The 26,810-nt window shown below is 41.8% G+C and overlaps 1 protein-coding gene across 7 annotated transcripts in view; it reads left to right on the plus strand.

Annotated features, from left to right (window-relative positions):
- ipo8 (importin 8) overlaps nt 1-23,970 on the plus strand; it is a 77,867-nt gene extending 53,897 nt beyond the window's left edge. For 4 of the 7 annotated variants that reach the window (XM_062482838.1, XM_062482839.1, XM_062482836.1 and 1 more), the window contains exons 22-26: nt 16,297-16,517; nt 16,740-16,945; nt 18,543-18,752; nt 22,793-22,922; nt 23,049-23,970. In XM_062482838.1, the coding sequence (XP_062338822.1) occupies nt 16,297-16,517; nt 16,740-16,945; nt 18,543-18,752; nt 22,793-22,922; nt 23,049 (768 nt within the window). In that variant the 3' untranslated portion in view covers nt 23,050-23,970. The remainder of the gene's footprint in view (nt 1-16,296; nt 16,518-16,739; nt 16,946-18,542; nt 18,753-22,792; nt 22,923-23,048) is intronic. The other 3 variants (XM_062482840.1, XM_062482842.1, XM_062482841.1) reach the window with 2 other exon arrangements.
- The last annotated feature ends 2,840 nt before the right edge of the window (nt 23,971-26,810 follow it).

Genomic DNA, 26,810 nt, shown 5'->3' on the forward strand with positions numbered 1-26,810 from the left:
CTCTTTAAAAAGGGGGATGTTCTCCAACTTTAGGGGATCACACTCCTCAGCCTCCCTGGGAAAGTCTATTCAGGGGTTCTGGAGAGGAGGGTCCGTCGGATTGTCGAACCTCGGATTCAGGAGGAGCAATGTGGTTTTCGTCCTGGCCGTGGAACTGTGGACCAGCTCTATAGCCTCGGCAGGGTTCTGGAGGGTGCATGGGAGTTCGCCCAACCAGTCTAAACATGTTTTGTGGATTTGGAAAAGGCGCTCGACCGTGTCCCTCGGGGGCTCATGTGGGGGTGCTCCGGGAGTACGGGGTACCGGACTCCCTGATCGGGGCTGTTCGGTCCCTGTACGACCGGTGCCAGAGTTTGGTCCGCATTGCCGGTAGTAAGTCGAACTTATTCCCGGTGAGGGTTGGACTCCGCCAGGGCTGCCCTTTGTCACCGATTCTGTTCATAACTTATATGGACAGAATTTCTAGGCGCAGCCAGGGCGTTGAGGGGGTCCGGTTTGGTGACCTCAGGATCGGGTCGCTGCTTTTTGCAGATGATGTGGTCCTGTTGGCCTCATCGGGTCGTGACCTTCAGCTCTCACTGGAGCGGTTCGCAACCGAATGCGAAGCGGCTGGAATGGGAATCAGCACCTCCAAATCTGAGGCCATGGTTATCGACCGGAAAAGGGTGGAGTGCAACCTCCGGGTCGGGGAGGAGATCTTGTCCCAAGCGGAGGAGTTCAAGTATCTCGGGGTCTTCTTCACGAGTGAGGGAAGAATGGAGCGTGAGATCGACAGGTGGATCGGTGCGGCGTCCGCAGTGATGCGGGCTCTGCATCGGTCCGTCGTGGTGAAGAAGGAGCTGAGTCGAAAGGCGAAGCTCTCTATTTATCAGTCGATCTACGTTCCTACCCTCACCTATGGTCACGAACTGTGGGTAGTGACTGAAAGAACGAGATTGCGAATACAAGCGGACAAAATAAGTTTTCTCCGCGGGGTGTCCGGGCTCTCCCTTAGAGATAGGGTGAGAAGCTCGGTCATCCGGGAGGGGCTCAGAGTTGAACCGCTGCTCCTCCGCGTCGAAAAGGGCCAGTTGAGGTGGCTCGGGCATCTGATAAGGATGCCTCCTGGACGCCTCCCTGGTGAGGTGTTCTGGGCACGTCCCACTGGGAAGAGGCCCCGGGGAAGACCCAGGTCACGCTGGAGGGACTATGTCTCTCGGTGGCCTGGGAACGCCTCGGGGTCCCCCAGGAAGAGCTGGTGGAAGTGGCCGGCGAGAGGGAAGTCTGGGCCTCCCTGCTTAGGTTGTTGCCCCCGTGACCCGACCCCCCGGAAAAGCGGCAGATGATGGATGGATGGAAATAACTTGAAACCAACTAATTGGCATCCACCATTATTTATTCAATATTTAATATAAATCAGACTTTGCTTTTGATTTAATTTTCCTGCTTGTACCCGCAAACTCTTTGTTTAGGTCACTACCCAAAGCACATGACCATAGGTAAGTGTTGGAATGTAGATCGACTGGTAAATCGAAGGCTTCTCCTTCTGGATCAGCTCCCTGTAATGGTGGAAATTCAAGTGGCACTGTGTAGATCCGAACAGTCAAGAGATGTGGTCTTAATACAATTTATTTGGACTATACAATTACGTAATATTAAACAAAGCTTTGCTGATCAGTCATAACGAAGGAGGTGCTAGCCACAGGTCGTTCGCCAGAGTGATACAGAACAACCCTAAAACCCTGCCTTATATAAACTTTAGATCAAATGGTATTCTATAAGGTCAATCCATCAATGTAACCATGTCTATGATTGGCTAACTCAATTCAGTGACAGTTTGAAACAATACATCTCTGTACCATTTGTCCCACAGTCCTTAGATGTGGCCTCTCTCCCAAACCAGTAGATAGTAAAACCACAGGAGTTCACCAGTCAAATGGTCAACTGTCCTTTGTGTGGGCACTTCAAACAAGTATTTGATTAACCCCACCCAATGCAACAGGAAGGGTCAGAGCAGCAGATCACAATAACAATACAGTTGAATCCACATTGTCTCCAGACCAGCTGTCTCTTCCCCCCAGGTGTCATAAACTGAAAATGGCATCTCTACCAAATGGAGTTGACTCTTCTTAATCAACTTTAGACTTCCGTTCCTCATATATGAAACACACACATTAAAACTGTATTCCAACATTTCCACGACAATTCCACAATTTTTGTTTTTTTGTTTTTCAATAGCATAAACCCAAACAATTAATCAAGAAAAATTAAATTCAAACATTAACATAAGAAATGCTAGTCTCAAGACAAAACCCATTGTACCCCGTACACCACAAAGTCCAGGTTGTCGGAACGGATGCCATCTTCAGTTGGCTTGTAGACAAACTTCTTTCAGTCAGTGTAGTCGAGTCCAACCAATTTCAAACGACGATCAAATTGCTCAGGGCAACTTTCAACGACACTGCACTTCGCGTACAGCTCGGAAATTTCCTTGGTACTACGCAGAACGCGTATCCTCTGCTTCCATCTCCAGACAAGGTGCACGCTTGCAATGGTTAGCGTGTATCCACGTTGCTCTCCCCTCCGATCTTAACCGCCGGATTAGTCGTCAGGAGAATCTGGTATGGCCCCGTCCACCTTGGGTTTTACCAGGCGTTTCAGGTCCTTCACCACGATCCAGTCATCTGGTATCAAATCATGCAGCGGTCCAGTCATAGGAATAGCCTCCTTCACCTGCCTGTGAATCTCACACAAAATAGACTCCAAAAAAGGTTGCACAGTGATAAACAAGCACATTCTCACAGAGGTCAGTAAAGGTAACTGACTTCTTGTCGTCTGACTTAGTCTTCAAAGTTCTGTTCTCTCATTCAACCGAAGTGATAAACACAATGTTGAATCCTATAACCTCAAAGAAAAATCCCATCGAAAATAATCTAAATTAACAAAAGCTTGATCACTGAGCCCCTGAGAAGTCTAAAACTTCTTCCCATCAACAATCATTAAACAGTATCACTTCTCCAAAAATTGAACTCTACAAAATCCATCTATCAATACCCAAATAGTTTCTCTAACCTTAACTGTGAAGCTTATCGTGTTTAAATTCCTTTTCTCATAATACTTGTCCCACATATGAAATACTGACAAAAAATGACTATGCATCCATTACAAATCCTCTTGTATGCTAAAATAATGCATTATTCTTGATATCACACAAACTGTAGAGGCATGATCTTTCCATGTGTTAACTTAGCAAAATCTCAAGATAAATGTTTTATGCAGACCATACAACCTCCATTTTTATTCTCATATCCTTCCTTTTTCCAAAACGCATTTTCTTGTGGATTAGTCCAAGTTCGAATCTCCATTCCACCATTCCTTTCTCCATCTGTCCGCTGTATTCTGTAATTCTTATCAAATATACTCAAACAAAACAAAATTCTCACTCTGGGTTAAATACAGTCCAATATTTTCAACTCAGCAATATCATATCAAACCCTCACAATCCTATCACAAATCCAAACTACTGAAACTAAATTCATAAAACCATAAAACCCCCATAGTCACTCTCTGTTTGGATCAGTCAGTCATCAGTCAGTCATAAATTCCTAAACGTCATCTCTTCCTCTCTAAGAAGCCTGCGCTTCCCTTAACCCTTTGACGCGTACGAACACACCGGTGTGTTGAGTCCTGGCTGGTCCCTGGAGCGTACCAACACACCGGTGTGTTGGAACGCGTCCTTTAGAATGTCCAGTTTGGCTTATTACGTAACAATAAACTCTTCAGCATTAGCCTACGCGTATGTTATAAACATGAATCTCAATTTACTGTATATTTTGAGAAAGTTTACCTTTATTATCCATAAGAAAACGTTCAAACAATTTAGTTTAGCTAATGTTAGCTAACAGCTAACCAAAAATAACTCACGCTTTACTCACGCCACCTAGTAAACCATAATATTATCCGTTTTCCTTGACTTGGCTATCGCTTTCAACAGATTTTACTATTGTACAACCAACCAGAGATCGAAATAATAGATATACGTTCACAAATATGCATCTAAAACATCTGACATTCGTCTGTCTTTCGTCTCGTTTTGAGCTACTAGAGGCCATCTTTGATTTTTTTGTCTTCCGGCAACAAATATGACCCTTGATGATGTACCCCTTGACCCCGTACACCTCAGTATTTTCTCGTGAGAAGAGTAGGTCATCTCGTTTACCATTTGACACCCACAATGCAGAGTACTGATCAAAACAAAAAACATGGCAGCCTACATTATCGTCATTAGCCAAGTTAGCTTCTCGAAAGCTACACTACGATAATATATCATATCAATTCACTGTGGATTCACCTGTGTGAATATTTAAAAATCGGAACAGTAATGACAGTACTAAGTTATTTTAATAAATATTTTAATAAGTTAAAAAGCCCACACCAACACGTTTCTTAATTTTTAACACGTATCCTTTTACTCATTTCAGGTAGCTAATTACATGTCCAGGAAAGGGTACAATCTCGTCATTGTCACGTTACATATCAATGAATATCATTAGCACACAGCTATAAAAAATATCACATCAAAATTATTTAAAACCTTGACACTGTGTACGGGTAGGCAAAGCTTCCGTCAACATATCGGCAAAAAGGTACAGCATGTTTGAGTTGTGTGATGTACTGGCTATGTTTAGGACATGATCCTTTACACAGGATCCACTATGGACATCCAGGATCATGAAGGGCTTGGGATTTCTGGATCTGTTGTCATGACAAGTCAACTGGTATTTATTGTCATCATATACTTACAGTACACAATGAAACAAAACAACGTTCTTCCAGGACCTAGACATAACCTAGACAACTACAACAACTGTGTGGAATTAGGTCAATAAAATTGGTCCACTAAGACAAGATGAAATTTGTGACAAATGCCTCAAAACACCAAGAAGTGGGGATACTGTGAATGTAAACAAGTAAGCTAGTGCAAGGGAAACTGAATGTAAACATAACATACTAATACCATAATACATGGACATCAGTTATTGAGGTAGCAGCAATATGCAAAAATATTGAGTTTGATGATGTACAGGAGCGTGTGGGGTGCATGGGTTTGTCCACAATGCGTGCGGGTTTGGGGATGCAGCATTTGGTATAGATGTTTGTGAGGGAGGGCAGAGAGATCCTGACTATCTTCTCAGCTGTCCTCACTGTCCTCTGCAGGCCGTGATGCAGCTCCTTGGGATGCTCTCTACAGTCCCTCTATGCAATGTGGTGAGGGTGTGGGATGGGAGATGGGCTTTCAGCCTTTGCAAAAAAATAAACATGCTGCTGGTACATCAAGGAATTAGGTGTTCGACGGTCTCGTTGATGTTCAGCAAGGAATGGTCACTTTGTGCTGACCGTACTTGCCCGACACCTGAGAGAAGGCCATGTACTATACATGGACAATTTGTACAGCAGTGCTGTCATTTTCTGTCTCTTGGAACGGGGCCTGTGCGGGCCAACATTCACCTGTAAAATTAGAAAGGGAGATGTTCAATATATAGAAAACGGTCAACAGCAGGCAATCAAGTGGTATGACAAGTGGTCCGTTTCATTACAGTATGAAACATTACAGTCATACATTGCCGTCTTGTCATTTCAATAGGTTGTTAGATTGAATAAGCATAAAGTCTGGTTTATTCTACATGTCGTCCATCAACTAGCCCTAGCCCAGATTTTCCAAACAAATTACACTTGCCTCTCATTTTTGCTTGAACTGTGGCCTGACAATAAATGAGGAATACATTTTCTATCAACACGGAAATTAATGACAGTAGATGGTAGCAAGAGATCACAAAACATAGCCATCAATATAGAATGGATGTCTGAATTATTGTGTTTGCTTTAATTGGACTAAACATGGCAAGTTAGTAATCGCTAGTTACCTGAATAATACCCTTTACTACGAGCTAGCTAGCAAAAACATCAGATAGTGGAAAACAACCACAGGTCATGCTTTCGTCTCAATATCATGCCACAGGTATGTGTATATTTTGTGGGTATAAATAATCTACTCACCAGAAAAGTTTCCCAGATAAATTGAAGCCAACCAAATAAGTTTGAAGGTATCCAAGCAGCATGAGCTTGCTTGATCGCCTTTCGCCGAGGTGTCTGGGAGTCATGTTCCAGTCTCGCCTACAGTATAGCTCAATTTGGTTGACGATCAACAGTTGCTGCTAATTTACTTGGCTATGTTACGTAGTTTGTGTAGTAGGATTATAACAAAGTAATGCAAGTGCATCTAGTCAGTCTAGCGTATTACTAGGATTGTAATGTATCGTTTTGTTTTCGTTTAGCTGGCTTCCATCCAGTAACTTATTTTGTGAACACTGGCTGCGTTGCCAACTCAGAAGGTTTACGAGATGGAAACCAGCTAGAGAAAACAAAACGATGAATAGAAATCAAATTAGACTGACTGGATGTATCCAAATTATTTTGTATTCGTTATAATCCGACCACACAAACAACGTAACATAGCCTAGTAAATTAACAACAGCTAACTTGTTGATTGACTCTTTACTACACTACGAGCTAGCTAGTTTGGCAAAAACATCACCTCGTGAAATACAACAGTTCATGCTTTCATCTCAGTATCGTGCAAACTATATGGGTGGTATAATTTGAGTTATACAAATACTTCAGTCACCAGAATAATAGCCAAAATATCTACTTTGAAGGTTTCCGCCAGTCCCCTGAAGCGGAAGAAATACGTAATGAGAAGGTGGATAAACAAAACAACCAATGAATGGAGTATTCGTCACTAATACGGGGTGCAAACTAGGTCAATGGAAAATGCGAACCGATAAATACTTAAATTGTATAGCAATTCGATTTTAATGCGTCATAATCAATTTCTGGAACGTTGAGATTGATCCAAACTCACGCGCATAAAAAACTCACTCTGGGGGACCAGTCAAGGAATTTAGAACCTACGTGTGAAAGGGTTAAAGAATCTGTAACAAATGTTGTATCAAGGTCACACAACAATTTTCCTCAAAAGACTCCTGTAAGCCCAAGTTGTCAAGGCTCATCCGGACATAGCAACATCATCTCATCACTTCCTGTAAACATATCAACATCAAAAACATATTCTAGTTAGTTCATCAATGCATTCAGGCAATCTAGAAACTGCTCCAGCTAGTATCAGCACTAGCATTTTCCCTGTGGAATAATCATAATTGTTAGAGTGAATTCCACATTTGCATACAGCAAGTTGTTCTCTAAGTGAAAATAAGAAACTTCCTGTTTCCATACCTTTCCCAAAATCATATGTAACACCAATGATGTATTTAACTATCAGTAAATATTTTAACTCTTTTCCCTTTTATGAATTAACAAGCTTACACTGAAGCAACCAACTTTTGAACCAATTTGTATAAAATAAAACTATTTTAGAAAACAACCAAATTACCCCATCTTTTAGTCTCATATTATCTTTTCTTATAAAAAACCTTTAGGAACAGTTCAAATGAATACCTTTAAATTTCAGATTCCCTTTTATTTTTTTCTGTATTTAAATTCACCAAATCAAATCTCTCTTTTTCCAAGACATGTAGAAAACCAGCATCACTACCCTAAACCAGAATTTAATCTGTATGATTCCAAAATAAAACATAGACCATAAAATGTTCTTAATGTAACCATTAACCAAACTTATACCCCATCTATATTTCTATATAGGTTAGATAGGTAGAACTTCATAACTTGCTTTGGCTGCAGTCCAGAACAAGCTACTTCGTTCCAACCATCACACCACAATTTATCAGACTTAATGAGTCTTCCCAAATTATTTCAAAACCAAATTATCATAACCCTCTTTATGAACCAATACCATAATGATACAACCTCATCACAGCCTAACTGTTTATCCCAAAACATTGTACCATGCCCTTAAGACAAAAGAAAATATAAACTCTCCCTTTTTCTTTTAAACCTTTAAATTCACAATTTAACAAACCCGTAAAACAAAACCTTATTCTTTAACTCCTCAAAAGTTTCATCAAAGCATGTAATGTATACACATTTGAATATTCCTATATTTACCAGCTATCTCAATTACTCTTTGTTAGTGAATCAACTCAAATAAACAATCGTGCATTTCAAAACTCTAATCAAACAAACAGCGCCCTCTGGAACAAAGCAAAAAACTCTCAACCTTTTTTCTCTTTTTTTCTTTTAAACAACACAGATGGTTGGCGTTTACCATCTATTCACTTAATTTTGCTAAAGTATAACTTTTCCAATACAATTAGAACTAATTTATGAACCAGGGTCAAATTTCTGCATTTTTATGGATAAAACACACCACAGATTTTCCGCTCGTAAATACAAGTTCTGGTCTGAAAGGCTTCTACCTCCCTGTTTGGCTAGGAATTTAGAACAAATGTTAAATCATACATTCGTAAACCACCAAACTTCGAATTCATCTAAACGGACACATCTTTCACCATTAATACTCACATAATTATGCAGAATTACACCCTCTGGGATCACCTTTGTAAAACTCATCGTAACGGGACTTTTTTTTTTGTAGCCCCCACCTTTCCTCTGAATTTCTGAAACTCATTTAAAATGTCCTCAAACAAACAAAACCTTGTTAGCAAATGTCTCAAAATACTCATCACCCAACATATTTCAAAAATACCCAAATTAATATGTAAATACGCTTCAAATTTATCTATTTCTCTAAATTTTCGTCTTAGTCAATTTCTCAATTTCCATCTGCGCATGCGTCATGTGGTTACTCATCCTGGATCTCAAATATCAAGCTGCAATTCCTTTACTAGCCTGTACCCGTCTGTCGGTCTGTTAGTTTGTTAGCCAATGTCGTTGCCATAGTTGCAAATTCATCTTCCTGGACTCTCCTTTGTCTCAGGACAGAACAAAATGCACTTCCTCCACGTTTTCACCATTAGCCATTAACCAACAGTCACAGCCTGGATTTTCTTTACAAGTCTATCAACCATTAGTACTATTTCAATTTCCACATAAAAATTAGGCTCCGAAATCTACATATGCACTTAATATCACTCGTCAGAGAATGACAGTTTACCCATGTATTAGCATTCTGGTTGGACAAAGCTTCAACTTCAAGTCCATTTAAATAGGTAAATATGAATACCACCAAACCCAACACATTTCAACAAATCATCTCAGCAGCAATAAACACACATATGTAGCACCTTTGCCCTTAACAACAATCGCAATTCAGTCTCTCTAACTAGTTCCCCTTGTACTTCAGTCCCTCGGACTGGCTCAATCTTTCTAATCACTTCTTCATAACCCTTTACATATTTCTTTAAACAACAGTAACATCTGTGAACTCCCACAAAATTAAAAATTAAAACCATCGAACATTTCCACACATAAACAAATCATATTCCTTAAACAACATAACATTTCCGTTTGAACACATAACTTTCTATAAAAGTTTCAATAACCCCGGGATTGTAATTCTTAAAATGAATACCGCTTTTATTGCCAAAACTGGCCTTTTACCAATTATCCTACCCAAAAACTAAATTTCCAGCGCATTATTCAATAACGAATCAAGCTCATAATATAGAAAATCGGTCTGTACATAATTTCCAAATCAAGAGTATGGCAACTCAAAATATTTTCTTAAGTTTGACAAAGAAACAGAAACACACATCTGTTTTCCAACCAATATATTTCTCAATTCAACGTCAAATTCTCTATAAAATGATTGTTTTTTTGTTTTTTTTTGGTACTCATATAGTGTGGGCCACTGCACGCAGAATGAGCTTCACTGAAAGAATCAACTTCCGCTAGGCTCAAACGCATGGAGAATGGAGAATGGAGTGGAGTGGAGAATTCAGTCAAAGAATTAACATTAGCATTTTCAAAACAGAATGTCTCCGTCTTCAAAAACAAATGCCTTCTGGCGGTAATCAGACCGATGTAAAGTCTAACATCAAATATATAACGGTTAACACAGAGTTGTAAAACAATATAACAAGTCAATCGTCTCTCCTCTACCAACAGTGTCATAACCGATAAACATTGTACGCCACCATTTCGGAACTCAACTTCCGGTCACAAACCCCTCTGATTTTGCGAGAGTTCGCTCACAATTTCCAGAAAACTTTCAAGTGATGACACATCTCCGGACATTCACGTACATTTTGCTCAAATTCCCACAATTAAAGCACGCATTTTGGATTGACCTAGCAATTCGTGTTGGCCTACATGTTTTTCAACAGCATGTCAACACGCTCTGCATCAGCTTCGACCATAGCCCACAACACCACTTATTCCAAACACAACAGGGACTCAAACCCTTTGTTCCGGAGAGGATTTTAACCTTTCCTTCTTTGAAACACAATGGCAATTGCAAGTCAAGGCACAAGCTTCAATCTTTGCGGGAATCCAAAGCAAATCTATAAACAAATTCCAGGATCCTGCTTTGTTGACTTTTCCTAGATATAACCGCCTGTCAGAAGACGGAGTCATAGAGAAATGGCAAATGTCTGACCTCATGTTCATATTCTGTTCTCGCATTCCCGCAAAACCTCATGCGCCTGCGCATCCTGCCGCAACACCCCTGGCTGCGGATGAGGCGAAATTTGTTTGCGGAACAGCCAGAAAACCTCAATCGTGAATCTGTGGGGAAATAGATGAAAAATTCCCCAGTCATAGAGTCATAGAGAAATGGCAAATGTCTGACCTCATGTTCATATTCTGTTCTCGCATTCCCGCAAAACCTCATGCGCCTGCGCATCCTGCCGCAACACCCCTGGCTGCGGATGAGGCGAAATTTGTTTGCGGAACAGCCAGAAAACCTCAATCGTGAATCTGTGGGGAAATAGATGAAAAATTCCCCACACTATTCTGTCCTAATATTTCTTTATCTCTCTACCTATCTCCATCCAATCAGAAAAAGCTCTCCAATCAGGCTAAGATCTATTCTTTTCTCCACCTAAAAAAAATCGTGTATCTATTTCTCTCCACAAACCTATTTCGCAATACAATAAGGTCCTTAAAACAAAACGACCCCACAATCGAAAATCCACATTTATCAATCCATATTTGCATTTGCAATAAACTATCGTTACCATACTTTTGTTTCATGTAATCGATGTTTGGACAGGTCAATTCTGCCTCCAGACCATTAATTTTTTAGAATTACAATCCATAAACGATAACCAACGACGGAAAATAAAGACACAATTACCCCTTTTCTTTTCTAAAAACAATTAAATTCCGACTTCACAACTTTTAATGAAAATAACTGCACAATCATAAATTACAAATATTCAAACCGAAAATTAATTAAAATTTTGATTTTTGTAATTTGTATATAGCTTGAATAGTAGACACCATTAGTTACTCATACTTCTTTTAACCTCAAAAAACATATAAAACAAAAATGAACACGTGTGTAAAAAACTCAAACCTTTGTTTTGAAAATCCCTCAGGATACATCCTTTTCTTTTTTGTTCTCCACCTTCAGGGACTCAAACCCTTTGTAAACACTCACTCACACAGCTGATTTCCTAACAAGTATACTTTTCTCTCGGGACTTAGAATCACGTTTAGGCCGTTAATAAATAAGAACTGCACCAATGCCAATACAATTTCTCAAACTATCACTAACCCAACATATTCTAATCCTTAGGGTCTCAAAAAGACACATAACACGATATAACATGTGAATTTATCTCCCTCTATGTGTTTGTTCGTCAACAACACTAACTCTGTGTGTCCGTCGACACACTTCTGCAGACATTTTTTACGACTTTCACGTAAAAGATAGGTTCAACAACCTTACCTTATTAATTCGTACGACTTTACACATACAGGACAGTTTTACCTCTGCCCAATTACTTACTTAACCGAATTATTGACAATAGCCTAAAAAAAAAACACACATTTAGACAATTCAATATCACACAGTAACCAAAAGAATATCTCACCGGTTCTTTTGAAGATCCCGCCGCGTCAGCCACAAAACGTCCAACGGGTGCCCCCCCTGGCCCTGCTTTCTCACGCATGGCGGAAGGAAAGGCGGCTTTTTGCCGGAAGATCAATTCGCCGAGGGGAGCCGCCTGCTGAACGCCGTAGACCAATGAGGATCCCCGTACTCGGCCACCAAGTGTAATGGTGGAAATTCAAGTGGCACTGTGTAGATCCGAACAGTCAAGAGATGTGGTCTTAATACAATTTATTTGGACTATACAATTACGTAATATTAAACAAAGCTTTGCTGATCAGTCATAACGAAGGAGGTGCTAGCCACAGGTCGTTCGCCAGAGTGATACAGAACAACCCTAAAACCCTGCCTTATATAAACTTTAGATCAAATGGTATTCTATAAGGTCAATGTAACCATGTCTATGATTGGCTAACTCAATTCAGTGACAGTTTGAAACAATACATCTCTGTACCATTTGTCCCACAGTCCTTAGATGTGGCCTCTCTCCCAAACCAGTAGATAGTAAAACCACAGGAGTTCACCAGTCAAATGGTCAACTGTCCTTTGTGTGGGCACTTCAAACAAGTATTTGATTAACCCCACCCAATGCAACAGGAAGGGTCAGAGCAGATGATCACAATAACAATACAGTTGAATCCACATTGTCTCCAGACCAGCTGTCTCTTCCCCCCAGGTGTCATAAACTGCAAATGGCATCTCTACCAAATGGAGTTGACTCTTCTTAATCAACTTTAGACTTCCGTTCCTCATATATGAAACACACACATTATAACTGTATTCCAAAATTTCCACGACACTCCCTCTTCACCACAACGGTCCGGTAGAACACTTGCATCACTGCTGACCGATCCGCTCCTTCCTCCCGTCACTCCCAGATCCCAAGATTTCCCAACTTCGCTTGGGCAGAAGCTCACTCCCAACCCGTAGTGAGCAATCCACCGTTTTCCAGCAGAGAACCACATGACCTCAGACTTGGAGGTGCTAACCCTCATCCTAGCCGTTTCACACTCAACTGCAAACCGCCCATGGGCGGATCTGCCCCCCTAACTTTGGTGATCCAAAAATTTTACTTGTAAAAACAAACCAACACTATGTCCACAAGCTTCTCAAAGCATTGAACTGAACAATTATTTTATTTTAAATGTATTCTTAGCTCTCTGCCCCTCAAATACTTAGCTACGTCCCTGCATCAAACGTGCAGAGCGGCGTTCACAGTCTGGCTCGCACACAGGGAGTCTGCTGCGGTGCAGTACTGCATCCCGGCAAAGACTGGAGCGACTGAGCTGCCCACGAGCCTCTGAAGGTGAAGTCAGTTTCCCAAGGTGAAGTTCAAACACGCATGTGAAGTTACATTTGTTATGAATGTAATGTAGCCTATGCTAAAGACGATTCAGCATCAGCAAAAACTGTGAGTGTTTTAGGCTACGTTAGCCAAAAGTCAAATCGCTCCCTCATGATTTGTAAGAGCACTCTGCCCTTTGATTATTTTTTATTTTAGTAAAGACAAGAACAGCTTAATAGGCTATAAAATATCAAATCTGGTTTGTATCCATAACCTACTGATGGTCGCTGTTTCGCCAACGTTACAACACACAATACAGTGCCAGTTGGGAGATCGATAATTTTTATATGATTAGCTAAGCAGTCCTATAAAATCCACTTACTCTCTCATAGGCCTATCGTTTGTGAAACGTTTAGCTGCAAAGCACAACAACCGTCGCCTTAAGCTTTCCTAAAAAAGATGGGTGATCATGGGTCATTTGTTTTTAATTATAACAAGTAGGGCCTACTTGAGTATTGTATGCTGTTTTATACTTGTAGTCCACTGCATCTTGGACACAATTATTGTAGGCCTACTTTGAATTTTCATTTAGCTTTTTATACTTTCCCTTTCTAAAAGATGCACAGTTTTGTTTTGTTTGAACACTGGGCTCAAGCCTGGAGTGGCCATGGGAGAATCGGGAGAATTCCAGGCCATATGAGCTCTGCCCGCTCATAAATTGGGCCGGCAGATCGCCTGCTTTCTCTTTGTTTTTTCACACACCAAATAAAACGATGTGTTAAGTTTGTTAAGTTACTGATAAGTAAGCTAATAGGCTACACTAGGTTTTAATTTAAATAAGCGCATGATCAGACATTAAAAAGAGACGTTTTCAGTTGTCGCGCATGCTTTCTTTCTCAAACACAAGTGTGTGTACCAAGGTTGTTGCCATGGAGACAACCCTAAACGATCATTTATTGTTGTGGAGGGAGTTAGCAAGATTAAGCTGATGCAAAAAGAATCCCCCGGCCCTGACTGGGCTTATTCCTGAATTCAAAACGCTTGTAGTGTGTAAGGGCATGATTAAACAATAGCTACTGTAGTTTAAAAGTATTTTTGTGTTTGTTTTGTTAAAGCCATTCATATATAGGGATTCCCACGTACCGTTTACCCATGCCACCCTGCCAAGACCTCTTGCCACCCCTTTGCCACCCCATGTAAAATGTTCTAGATCCGCCACTGAAACCGCCCCAATGCATGCTGAAGGTCCCGGTCCCATGATGCCAACAGAACCACGTCATCTGCAAAAAGCAGAGACACAATCCTGAGGTTCCCAAACCGGACACCCTTCTCACTTCAACTGCGCCTCGAGATTCCGTCCATGAATATCATGAACAGGACCTGAGACAAGGGGCAACCTTGGTGGTGTCAAATACCCACCGGAAACGTTTTTGAGTTTGTGCAGAGAATGTGTTCACAGCTCTCACTTTGGTCATACAGGGACCGGGTGGCTCGTAGTAGTGGCCCTGTTACCCCATACTCCCACAGTGCGCCCCACAGGGTTCCCCAGAGGACATGTTAGAAAACCTTCTCCAAGTCCACAAAACACATGTAGACTGGACGGTCAAACTCCCTAAACAACTCTGCAAGGGTAAAGAGCTGGTCCACTGTTCCATGGCTAAGATGGATTCCACATTGTTCCTACTGAATCCGCAGTTCCACAATCGGTTGGAACCCTTCTTTCTGGAATCAACTTTTCTGTGTAGGCTGAGCCATGTCATACCCCAATAATTGGAGCACACCCTTCGGTCCGCCTTTTTGAAGATGGGAGCCACCATCCAGGTCTGCCTTTCCAAAGGCACTTTTCCTGACCCCCACAACACTGAAGAGATCCATCATCATCGCTTTATCCGGGGTCAGGTCGCAGTGGCAGCAGGCTAAGTAGGGTATTTCAGACGTCCCAGCAAAGCTTTCCATTTCCTTCTGGGGGATCCTGAGGCATGGTATGGTGTCCTTTTCTTATAAGCTATTTTTTTTTGGTCTGTGAACATCGAGCTCCAAAAATGCTCCAGTTTTGACTCATCTATCCTAAGGACATTCTCCCAGGAGGATTGTGGCTTGTCAACATGCATTTTAGCGAATTCCAGTATAGATTTTTTATGTTTTCCTTTCAAAAGTCCTCCTAGGTCTTTTTCCATGGGGGCCACTTGCGCTCAAAAAGCAACAGATGGTGCGATCAGAAACTGACGTACTTTCACCTTGGAGTTCAACTGGTATCTCTTTGGCAGTTGTCCTGGGTTCCTCTCCTACTATTCTCGGGGGTCAGGTGGCTGAGCGGTTAGGGAATCGGGCTAGTAATCTGAAGGTTGCCAGGTCGATTCCCGGCCGTGTCAAATGACGTTGTGTCCTTGGGCTAAGGCACTTCACCCTACTTGCCTCGGGGGGGGGAATGTACTGTACTTACAGTAAGTCGCTCTGGATGGCATGTTCACTGTGGTGCACACAATCGTGTCAAACGGCACAGTGACTACTTTCCTTCATTTAAATAATATTAATAAATTTACAAGATTGGAAAAGTCTGAGACTAAAGAAAAAAATTGGTTTGGAAAATCAGAATGTAGAATGAGCAATAATTCATCTACTTTCACAGCTTCTTAACTTTATTCTCTGACATACCAAAGGCATGCAAGTATAGAGTACATGATGCAATAGCTTTTAATGTCATTGCTTTCAGGAGGAATTCAGCATTATTTCAATGAGCTATAAGGGTACCAACAAATGTGAGCACATCTGTATCTCAGTAAATCTTTGATGCATTAACACATCTGGTATATGTCTTCTGAACCCTATTCTGGGGATGTTCAACATGTTTTTTGCGTGACATTAATGTGATTAATCGAGATTAAATATTTTAATCGTTTGACAGCACTATTAATTATGTGTCCAAGGTCTGCCTCTTAACTCTAATACATGATATAATCTGAAAACTTTTCTCTCTCCTTTCTTCCCTCTTTCCCTCCCCTTCTCTTGTTCTTCCATCCTCCCCTCCCTCTCCCTCCAGGTCATCCCTCTGTTTGTGGAGGCGGTTTTGGAGCGGCTGACACGGGGGGTCAAGTCCAGTGAGCTTCGGACCATGTGTCTGCAGGTGGCCATCGCCGCCCTCTACTACAACCCCGCCCTCCTCATGCATACCCTTGACAACATGCACTTCCCCCACAACCCCCAGCCAATCACGGCACACTTTGTCAACCAGTGGATGAACGACACAGAGTTCTTCCTGGGGTGAGGGCAGGAGAGAGAGAGCTGCTTTCCCTGAACCTCACTATAGTGATATACATAAGTTTTGCACAATGTGTCTTACAACAGTATTGCTTTTGGTCTTAAATCAAATTATAAGCATTTTCTTTGATTCACCTTTCACTATTCTTGCTTCTCGATCATTCCCTTCTTTCCGCTCAACTATTCCCCCTCTCTCTCTTTCTCTCACCCCTCCCCATCCCCCAGGCTGCATGACCGTAAGATGTGCATCATTGGGTTGAGCTTGTTGATGGAGCTCCCAAGCCGCCCAGCGGTGGTTGAGGGGGTAGCTGCCCAGATTGTGCCCTCCGTCCTGCTCCTCTTCCTGGGGCTCAATCATCTGTACGCTTCCCGCCTCCTCCACAAACCAGACCTGCTAGCCAGGGCTGGTGGAGCAGAGGAGGACCAGAATGGTAAGGGGAGGGGGAGGATTAGGGATGGGTATCGAGAACCGGTTCTTTTTTAGAAACGGTTCCCAGTGAATCGACTCCTTGGAATCGTTAGCAAAAATCCTTAACGATTCTGTTAACGATTCTCTGTGCCGTTAAACAAATAAAATGCTAAGTTTAATAATGGATTAAAAATCGATATGCTCAGTTTAATAATGGGACACGCGAACGTCTGTCTGAATAAACTATAAAAGTTCACGCACGCATGCGCGAAGACAGACTGCAGCAAACATGGAAACTAGGAAGAAGCGTTCTAAAGTTTGGTTGTATTTCACACGACAAAATGACAACAACGCCACTTGTAACGCGTGTAAAAAGTCTGTTTCGTCGAAGGGAGGAAATACTACAAATATGAAGAAGCATTTGAACACACAGCATGGAATGAAGTGGAACGTCATGTGTTCGATGCATGCAGCAGCGCAGTTAACGTTCGCGCTTCATCTCTAACTATCTAAGGTAGAGCTAAACTGCTCAAAAGTGATCACAACCACTTGTTACTGTGTGAAGCAATTTGCTTTTATTGTGTGTAGTCGATCTAGTTATCTTCTGTCCCGTCGTTTGAAGCATACATTTTAGCTCCGGCATTCGTCTCCCATTAGTATTGATCTTATTGATCATTTCACGTTATCGGGACGGCATGTGTTATCAGCAAACGTTCGCGTGTCCCATTATTAAACTGAGCATATCGATTTTTAATCCATTATTAAACTTAGCATTTTAATTGTTTAACTTTTAATAGTCGTGTTAAATGTGCCTGAAAACGCCTAAACAACATACCCAAAGTACATTGAAAGCTGTTGTTGAACCATTTGGAGTACATGCATGTAAATGGTCTATTTTGAAAGGTGACACTGAAGTTATTTCCCCTGTTGTTAGGACCCCTGTAAGTCCTACTGGTGTTGAGTAATAGAAGCTTGAACACAAGGAAACTGAAAGTTCCTATCTCCGACTAGATTTTGTTTTGAAAACAGAGGCCTGAAGAGGTGGTAGGTATTTGCTCATTTCAGAGCCAGTCAAAGCCAGTTTGAGAAATTAGTTTAGAACAAATGTGTGTGTGGGGGGGTACAGGACGCACAGACCTAGTTGGCTGTAGAGGGGAACATCGATAAGAGAATCGATAAGGAATCGAATCGATAAGCAGGAATTGATAAGGAGTCGGAATCGTTAAAATCTTATCAATACGCATCCCTAGGGAGGATACTCTGTCCCAAATAACCCAGACAACTCTTAGCTTAAATGGTCCTACTGTTCAGTAAGTATGTGTTCAGGGTGTTTATATCGCAGGAAAACGTATTGAGCTAGCGATAAAAAGACATTATCAACCTGACCTGTGCCTATGGTGTTTTCGTTCTGCAGGACCTAGTCTGCAGTTCTAGCAAGCCAGCTATCTCCCGGAAGCTAACTAGCCTAGCTAGCTAACAAAAACAGAGAAACATCTGTATAACAAACAGGGCGACATGGATGTAGCCAGCTATGTTTCCTGTAACAACACACCCTAGTCTGCATTTGACACCTTTCATGTCTATGTAGTGCAAAAACAGAGGGTTGTTTCCACCAACAGAGGAGATTCCCAGTGATGAAGACGAGTTGAATGAGAAACGCACGGCCATGCATCAGCAGGTCAGCAGGCCGGCGGGTCAGGAGGAGGAGGATGAGGAGGACTACTGGGATGAAGCGGGTCTGGAGGGCACGGCCCTAGAGGAGTACAGCACGCCCCTGGACTACGACAATGGAGAGGATGAGTACCAGTTCTTCACTGCAGCACTGCTGAGTGAGTCACCTGGAGGACACACTATCATACTGACACACACTATCATACACACACTGCCATACACACACACAATCATAAAAACACACTATCATACAGATACACACTATCACCACATACTGTGGTGGAATATACAGTATTAAAACCAAGTATTTATTAACACCGATAATACTGACCCTTTAATCTCAACTGAATTATCCCCCTACATTCCTGTAAACAGCAGCTGGTCACAGGATGTCTTTAAACAATGAACACAGAAGCCTTACAGATTAAAACATATACAACATAAAATTCCATATCACACACATACACAGAGAAGTACTGATGCATACATTTTACATAGACTTACATAAACACAATCTACCAGGGGGGTATTCCAGAAGGCGGGTTTAGTGAAAACCCTGAGATGGTTAACCCCTGAGATGAGGCAAACTCTGGGTTTTCCGTTCCAGAAAGAGAGGTAACGCAAACTGTGGGTCAGTGTCCATGGTAACTGACTCTGTGAACCTAACCTGCTCGCTGGCAGGTTTTCCTTAACAAACTCTGCATTTCTACCTATCCCCTGCCGCTGTCTGAGCCTGATAAAGTTGGCAGACATGGGGTGTCCTTTCCTGGTTCAGCCGACCGTGGACGTGCACTCCGTGGACGTGCACTCCACAGTTCTACATGCAGAATTCACCTGCCATTAACGGAACATCTCACTGGGTGCAGCTATGCAGGCTGATAGACCCTCTTTTCTGGCAATGCCATCCATGCCCTGTTCAACAGAATCATAATGTGCAATTTGTTTTTCCATTCATTATTCTCATCACTTCAGTGTACATTTAAAATTGACAATTCCACACAAGACTGTAAATGGGGAAAGAACTACCAGTAGCTACTGTACATGTAGGCCTCTCGGATGCAGCAGTCAACGTTTATTCATGATCATAATCATCATCATCTGTGATGAAAAGCATTCAGTTGGGGGTAACTGCTACTACAAGTTGAAATAGGCACAAACTGACAGAATTTACTTTGTATCATGTCAAATATAATTAAAACCAAAGTGATGTGGGCTGCAATCATGAGATTCTAGACCAAAATATGCCTTACCTGTTCATATTATGTTTTACATATTTCATATTAAGCTGTTGCCAAGTGCGCTTTGCACCCATAGGATTCACCTAACCTGATATTTAATTCCATTCCTACACTTTTTCACCTGTAATATCAACGGACAGTGTGGTTAAATGTTGGTATGGACTAAGTTACTGCATTCAAATTGACTCTGCCAGTAAGAGTCTCCCACGCCAATTGTCTCTCCTTTGCTGCTACAGTTGTGTTGCTTTTTTCAGAATATAATAATAATATTATACATTTTATTTCTAACACACTTTTAATAAGGGGTGTCACGATACCAAAAATTCAGTAGTCGGTGCCAATACCAGTAAAATATCACGATTCTCGATGCTGATTTCGATACCACGTTAAAAAAGGGTTTTCTAAGATTCCATGTACTTGAACTTCTTTATTAACCCGTAAAGGAGTAGCGTCGCACATATGTGATCGTTCGAATGCGGGTCTCACATATGCGATTTCGAACATTCCAACTGAATATTTTCCGATAGAAAAAAAGTGCAAAAACTATGCAACAAACGCTTTAGTATGGCTTCAAAATGTACTAATGAGAAGGCTAATTCAACCAATTCGTCCGACTCCGTCCGTCCGTCTGTCCGTAACGGAGTCGGAGAAGTATAATTCGGCCTTAACAAGTAACACTAGCATAGTAGTAGAATTGCTACGAGTATTATGCTAGCTAATTTAGCCAGGAAGCTAACGAAAGCTAGCTAGCTACTGTACCGTTTTGGATAAATAACTTGCGCTGTGTGGACCGTCGGAAATATTTAGAACTCAGACGTCTAAAATACTTAAAAAATATCAAAATGTCATAACAACACATAAAAACATGTGCAATATAGCATAGAACAACATAATAAAGTGCAATTAATGCTTATAGTGCAACAAATACTGGAACACTGAAGCGTATGCTGCCCCCATCAGTTCCGGAACCGATGCTGCTAACACTGTCATCGTCGCTAACGGTGCCTACGGTGCTTCAAAAAAATGGGCATCGTCGGTGTTTTGACATTTTAGAACTGGAAGGTATCGGTTCTCGTGACATCCCTACTTTTAATTTGAAAACAAATCTCAGTGCTACAGTTAAGATTATAAAACAAGGTAAAAAATCTATATAAAATACAATTAGATAATTCAAACTCATAAGATCTGCTAATAATAAATGTTTTAGTCCTTTTTTTTAAGTCTTAGTGGTTTGTGGTGCCCTCAGATGGTCGGGGAGGGCATCCCAGATCCGAGGAGCGGCAGAACAGAAAGCCCGGACACCCATGGTGCTGAGCTTAGTCCTGGGGAGATGGAGGCGATTAGAATTTGAGCGGAGGGATCTAATGTAGTTGTATGGGTCAGTAGTTATTTCAGGTAGAGGGGAGCATTTCCATGGATGCACTGATGGGTGAGAAGGGAGACCTTGAATTCAATCCTGGCAGAAACGGGAAGCCAATGAAGTGAATGGAGAATGGGTGTGATGTGGTCGTATTTCCGCACTCTCATCAGGATCCTTGCAGCACTGTTTTGAACATACTGCAATCTCTGTAGGCTTTTGTTAGGGATCCCGATGAGAAGTGCGTTATAGTAATCCAGTCTGGAGGAGACAAAGGCGTGGACCAGTTTTTCGGCATCAGCTAAGGTGAGAGTGTAACGGAGTTTGGCAATATTTCTGAGATGGTAGAAACAAATCTTGCAGAGGTTTTTGATATGGGCTTCAAAGGTGAGTTGTGGGTCAAATTTTACACCAAGATTGTTTTGGAGAGGGTTAGGGTTAGGGTTGAGGGGAATGTCATGGCCAGAAATGGTTATACCGGTTATGAAGGATGACTGGATTTGATGTGAAGTGCCAACAAGAATTGCCTCAGTCTTGGAGCTGTTTAGCTGGAGGAAGTTGTGTTTCATCCACACCTTTATCTCCTCCAGACAGGTGGTGAGTGAAGACAGATGATTATATGAATATGTGCTCAGATTCACCATAAATACGTATTAACACTTGAAGTGTTAATACGTGGGGTGAAGTAGAACATTTTTTGTCGCCAAGTGCCATGGTGGAAGCTAGTGTAGCGGGGTTTGCTCGTTTAAGATTAGCAATACTTAATTTATAATAAAGTATGTAGTTCTTGGGGGCACCACCTCTTATTTGTTAAAGGGACAGAGGAAACCTTATTGAATAATATTGAATAATAGCCTTCGTAATAATCAGTCTAATCTTAAGTAGTGAATTCTATGAAAGTAGAGCAGATCAGATAGCATGAGTGATACGCGAATATTATACACAATGATTTTATTTACCTGGGCGTCACCTGGGAGTTGTCCTGAGATCTGCCTAGGTGTGAAGTGGCTGTAGCTTTTGAGTTCTGTTATTTCAACTGTCCATGGAATGCTTAAACTTCAGAATATAACAATACAACATTCATAAATGGTTTTGTTAGTATGGTACAATCATTTTGATATCAAGATTGGCTGACTTAACTATACTTGAAGGGAAGTTATAATCAAACCTCAATTAAACAACGTTCTAAGTAAATGAGAAAAACACACATTATAACACATCAACTACTCTCATTGAAATAGTGTCCATGAGCCATGTAGTCCTTGAGAATATGTTTGTAAATCCACATAAGAAAGTTCTTCCTTATAAAAGGGGGAAGACCCTTTCCTTGTCGGGGGTAGGAGAAGGTGTGATGGTACCGTGCTTTGTCTGTGGACTGTGCTACACTAGTAATGGAGTTCCATTGATGTTGGCTACAGACCTCATTCACACGCTTAACTAATTCAAATCAGCTGTTCTGCAACCGAAATGACAGTTTACCATTTTAGGGTAAATTAACTCAGGGTTCCAGGTGAGACTCACAGTTTGTTAATCCCGCTTTCTGGAATACCCTCCTGTCCTACACTTGCGCATATTACACACTCACCCAGTGTACATGTTGCAGGGGTCCAGAGTACAGATGTAGGCTGGTACCAGTCACTCACAGCGCCACTCAGTGATGACCAGAAGAAACAGCTGCAGGAGATCTACAGCCTGTCCCAGCAGAGGAGGAGCACGGCCACCAAGGGCCAATGGTGAGACACTTCACTGGGCCACGGATCAATGGGAAGAGAGGAGTCTAGACCATGAGCCAATATAAGACAGGAGACTGACATCATGCTCTGGCCCTAAGACATGATAATTTATCTTTGTTGTTTCAGAGGGGTGAGCAGCATGGCTTGAGGCTGGAGGTGTGATGGAGCAGCATAACTGGTCTAGCCTCATCCTGGAAAGTATAAAGAACTGCTTCAGTCCAGCTCAGACCAGCCTGAACTAGACTTTACTGATTCCATCAAGAATGGATGTCCTCATCAGAACCAGACTGGTGAAAGACTTACCAGAGACTGGACCGCTCCACTCCATCACCAGACCAGGATGTCACACACTCTTCAAAAGCTTGACCACAGCTGGACTATTCCACCCCAGACAGGACTGTGTGTGTTAGCTGCGCAAGTTTGTGTACTCTTAAAAAGAACTCACTGCAAGAACTCACACAGCAATTTATTCTAGTTATACTTTGCAGTCCTTTGGTCTGTGATTTTGGAATTGTGTGTGTGTACAGTATGTGACAGGGTGAGTGTATGTGACAGAGTGTTTGTATGTGTGATACTGTAAATACAATCTTTGTGTCTTTATAGCCTGACTTTCTATCATTGTCACAGTAGTGAGGAAGATATGTTGTGTGTTTCCATGGCAACAATCAGAGACATTTACACTGTCAGGCTGCAGACTGCACTGCTGAGAGGATGGATGGATAGATGGACGCTGGGTTTGGAGGTCAAAGGTCCACTATCTGTTGATCCCAGTGTGTGAAAGATCACTGGTTATGATCATTAGAGAACAAATACTTCTCTTTTTGTTTGTCTTCATTTTGTTTTGTAACAGTTTCTGAATTAACTCAAAAAATGTCATAAAAATCATCTAACATCTAGCAAATGTGTGTTCAGCTGTTTGCTGTTGTTACCTATTCTCTCCCTGCAGCCCCTCCACACCCTTTTCAAAACAGATAATTGATCTGTCACATTTAAGATGGGAAAAACATGCTGGAAGCCTGGCTTTCACCCATCCCAGTCTTTCTGAGACTTTGTTACTTCCTCTATAGATTCAAATCTAGGGATGGGTATCGAGAACCGGTTCTTGTTTAGAACCGGTTCCCAGTGAATCGATTTCTTGGAATCGTTAGCAAAATTCCTTAACGATTCTGTTAACGATTCTCTGTGCCGTTGCGCATGCGCAAACTTTTATAGTTTATTCAGACAGACTGCAGCAAACATGGCAACTAGGAAGAAGCGTTCTAAAGTTTGGTTGTATTTCACTCGACAAAATGACAACAACGCCACTTGTAACGAGTGTAAAAAGTCTATTTCGTCGAAGGGAGGAAATACTACAAATATGAAGAAGCATTTGAACACACAGCATGGAATGAAGTTACCGGAAAGTCATGTGTTCGATGCATGCAGCAGTGCAGCTAACGTTCGCGCTTCATCTCTAACTATCTAAGGTAGAGCTAAACTGCTCAAAAGTGATCACAACCACTTGTTACTGTGTGAAGCAATTTGCCTTTATTGTGTGTAGTCGATCTAGTTATTGTGGTGGCTAGCTTTTTAGCCGAACAGGTGCGAAGGATGAACACAGGGAGTCGGTCCAAGTTTTCAGATGCAAACGTAAATGATTTTATTGATCAAGTACAGGGGCACATACGGTTAGGTCTCTCCGAGCACAAGATAGAGCCTACTCAACAATTGAATACAGACAGCATTTATAGTGCACAGAATGCCCCTTATCTAAATGGCCATTTAGCCGGCCATGGTGTGTTCATCTCCCAAACCCCTAAAATGTCAGTTTGCCCTGCCCTCTGTTCCTCGTACAAGGTCTGAGTTCTCGTGGGTGCCTCTCGTTATCTCTTGTGAGCGTTTAGTAAATATGTGATGTTCTCTCAGTATCCTACTGAGGCAAAATGTCAAGACAACCCTGTATCGTAGTGTTTTTCCACCCAGCTTAACCTGAGGTGTCTTTTCCCTCTCACTCTAAACAAGAGAACTGGATCTATAACCAAGAGAAATTCCCCGGGTACCACCCAAAACGTTTAAACATCAAAAGAAACAAACAAATAATAAACAGGAATTTCAACAATCTTGACCTATAGTAAGACACATCATTCGTTATGTAATTCAATGCTAACTTGGTTAGCTACACCTTTATAGTATGCTAGTGTATATAACTGAGCCTAGTGGTCCAAATTTGTGTAATGTGACGAGATATCCATTTGATGGTACCTCGGTTCAATGCTACTTGCCCTTGTAGTTAAGGTCATGTGGTTTTTAAGCTATAATAAAATGATACATGTATAAATGCTCCTTTAATCCTTATTTCTCCCACAAACCAATACACAGTCTAATATTCCTTAATGCCTTTATGAGGCTTGTACATAAACCCAGTATCTTAAACTTCTCTTGCTAAAAATAGTTAAAAAATGACCAACACCTCCACTACCCTCCCAAGGTTCCAATAACCTTGTGTATGAGCACAGAGGATGCCGTCCATTGATTACAACCTTCCAACCGTCATAGTTCAAGATTCTGGATTAAAACTCCTCCAGGCTTCAGGCCCTTTTTGGAGGATAAACCATGAATCACAACACATAATTAATACACACAAGCAATGTCTTGGAAGGGCCATCATTCCAAATTTTACAACAATCTGTTTGTCCCCCCCAAAAAATCTAAAAAATGTAAACAAAATAAATCAACACTGAAAAATTAAACAAAATAGATCAAAAACGTATTTTAAAATTTCAGCCAACAATTTAACAAGTTATTCTTATCGTAGTGACACGACCGGGCATGGCATGGCCTGGAGTCGAGCTTATTCGTTATGGTCCTCTCCCGTTATGACCCATTCAGGTATTGGGTACAAGTCCGGACCGGAGAGTCCTTCTGCGGGCAAAAGAGAGGTTGGCATGTTTCTCTTTGTGCGTACAACCACCATAGGGAGGCAAGGCTAGAGACCGGAGAATTGGCATACAACAGCATTTGACCCCTGCTAGGGTTAAAATAGTGAGGAGGATAGTTATTCCCATTTTTATCAACCCAAAGCCCCAGTTTCCCAAGCGTGAGTTCAAGAAACCAAACCAATCTGTCCCTTGTCCCGCATGTGCTTTCACCTCTTCCTTTAGGGACCTTAGGTCAGTCATGGCCTGGGCAAAACTACCTGTTGGGGCAGTATTATTCGGGATGAATGTACAACATACTTCGCCAATCTTAGTACATACCCCTCCTTCCTCAGCCAGGAGCCAATCCAGCACCTGTCGGTTCTGTTAGGTCATGGCCGAGGTGGAAGACAGTTGCTCTCCCAGAGCTGTGAGTGCGGTCTCAGTATAATTTATAAATCTTTGCTGATTATAATAAATATAGTTGATCCATTCAGTATTTTTGTTTACCGTTATCCATGGCAGAATGGATTCAAACCCTGACGCTACCTCGTCTCTGGCTTTGAACTCACTGGGCACCCCCCTTGGCTGCCCAATAGCATCGATAGTTACGTTAGAAGTGTAGGCTCGTTTAGAGCGGATCAAGTTTTCCAGTTTGCCTGTCTCTGAGTGCAACCGAAAATGAACCACGTGAGTGACCCCGTGGACTCTAGCACATCTCCCGTTCCAATCGATGGGAAGCTTAGACCTTTTGCATAATCACAGAGCCAAAACACATCAGCCACAATTTGAGTTTGAAAATGATAAGGGCAGGCTGGGGGAATAGGACGTCTTGGCTGGGCTCCCTTAATCTGTCTTGCTTGCCCATCGATCAGTTTGGTGCCTTCCCCACTTACTTCCCAGATGTAACTACAGTCCTGGTCTGGCACGGCCCCTACATCTATATTGCCTGTTTTTTGATAACACTCGAAAGATTTCTCTAGCGTTAGTTACC

The sequence above is a fragment of the Osmerus eperlanus genome, chromosome 17 (assembly GCF_963692335.1).
Source record: "Osmerus eperlanus chromosome 17, fOsmEpe2.1, whole genome shotgun sequence".
NCBI lineage: Eukaryota > Metazoa > Chordata > Actinopteri > Osmeriformes > Osmeridae > Osmerus > Osmerus eperlanus.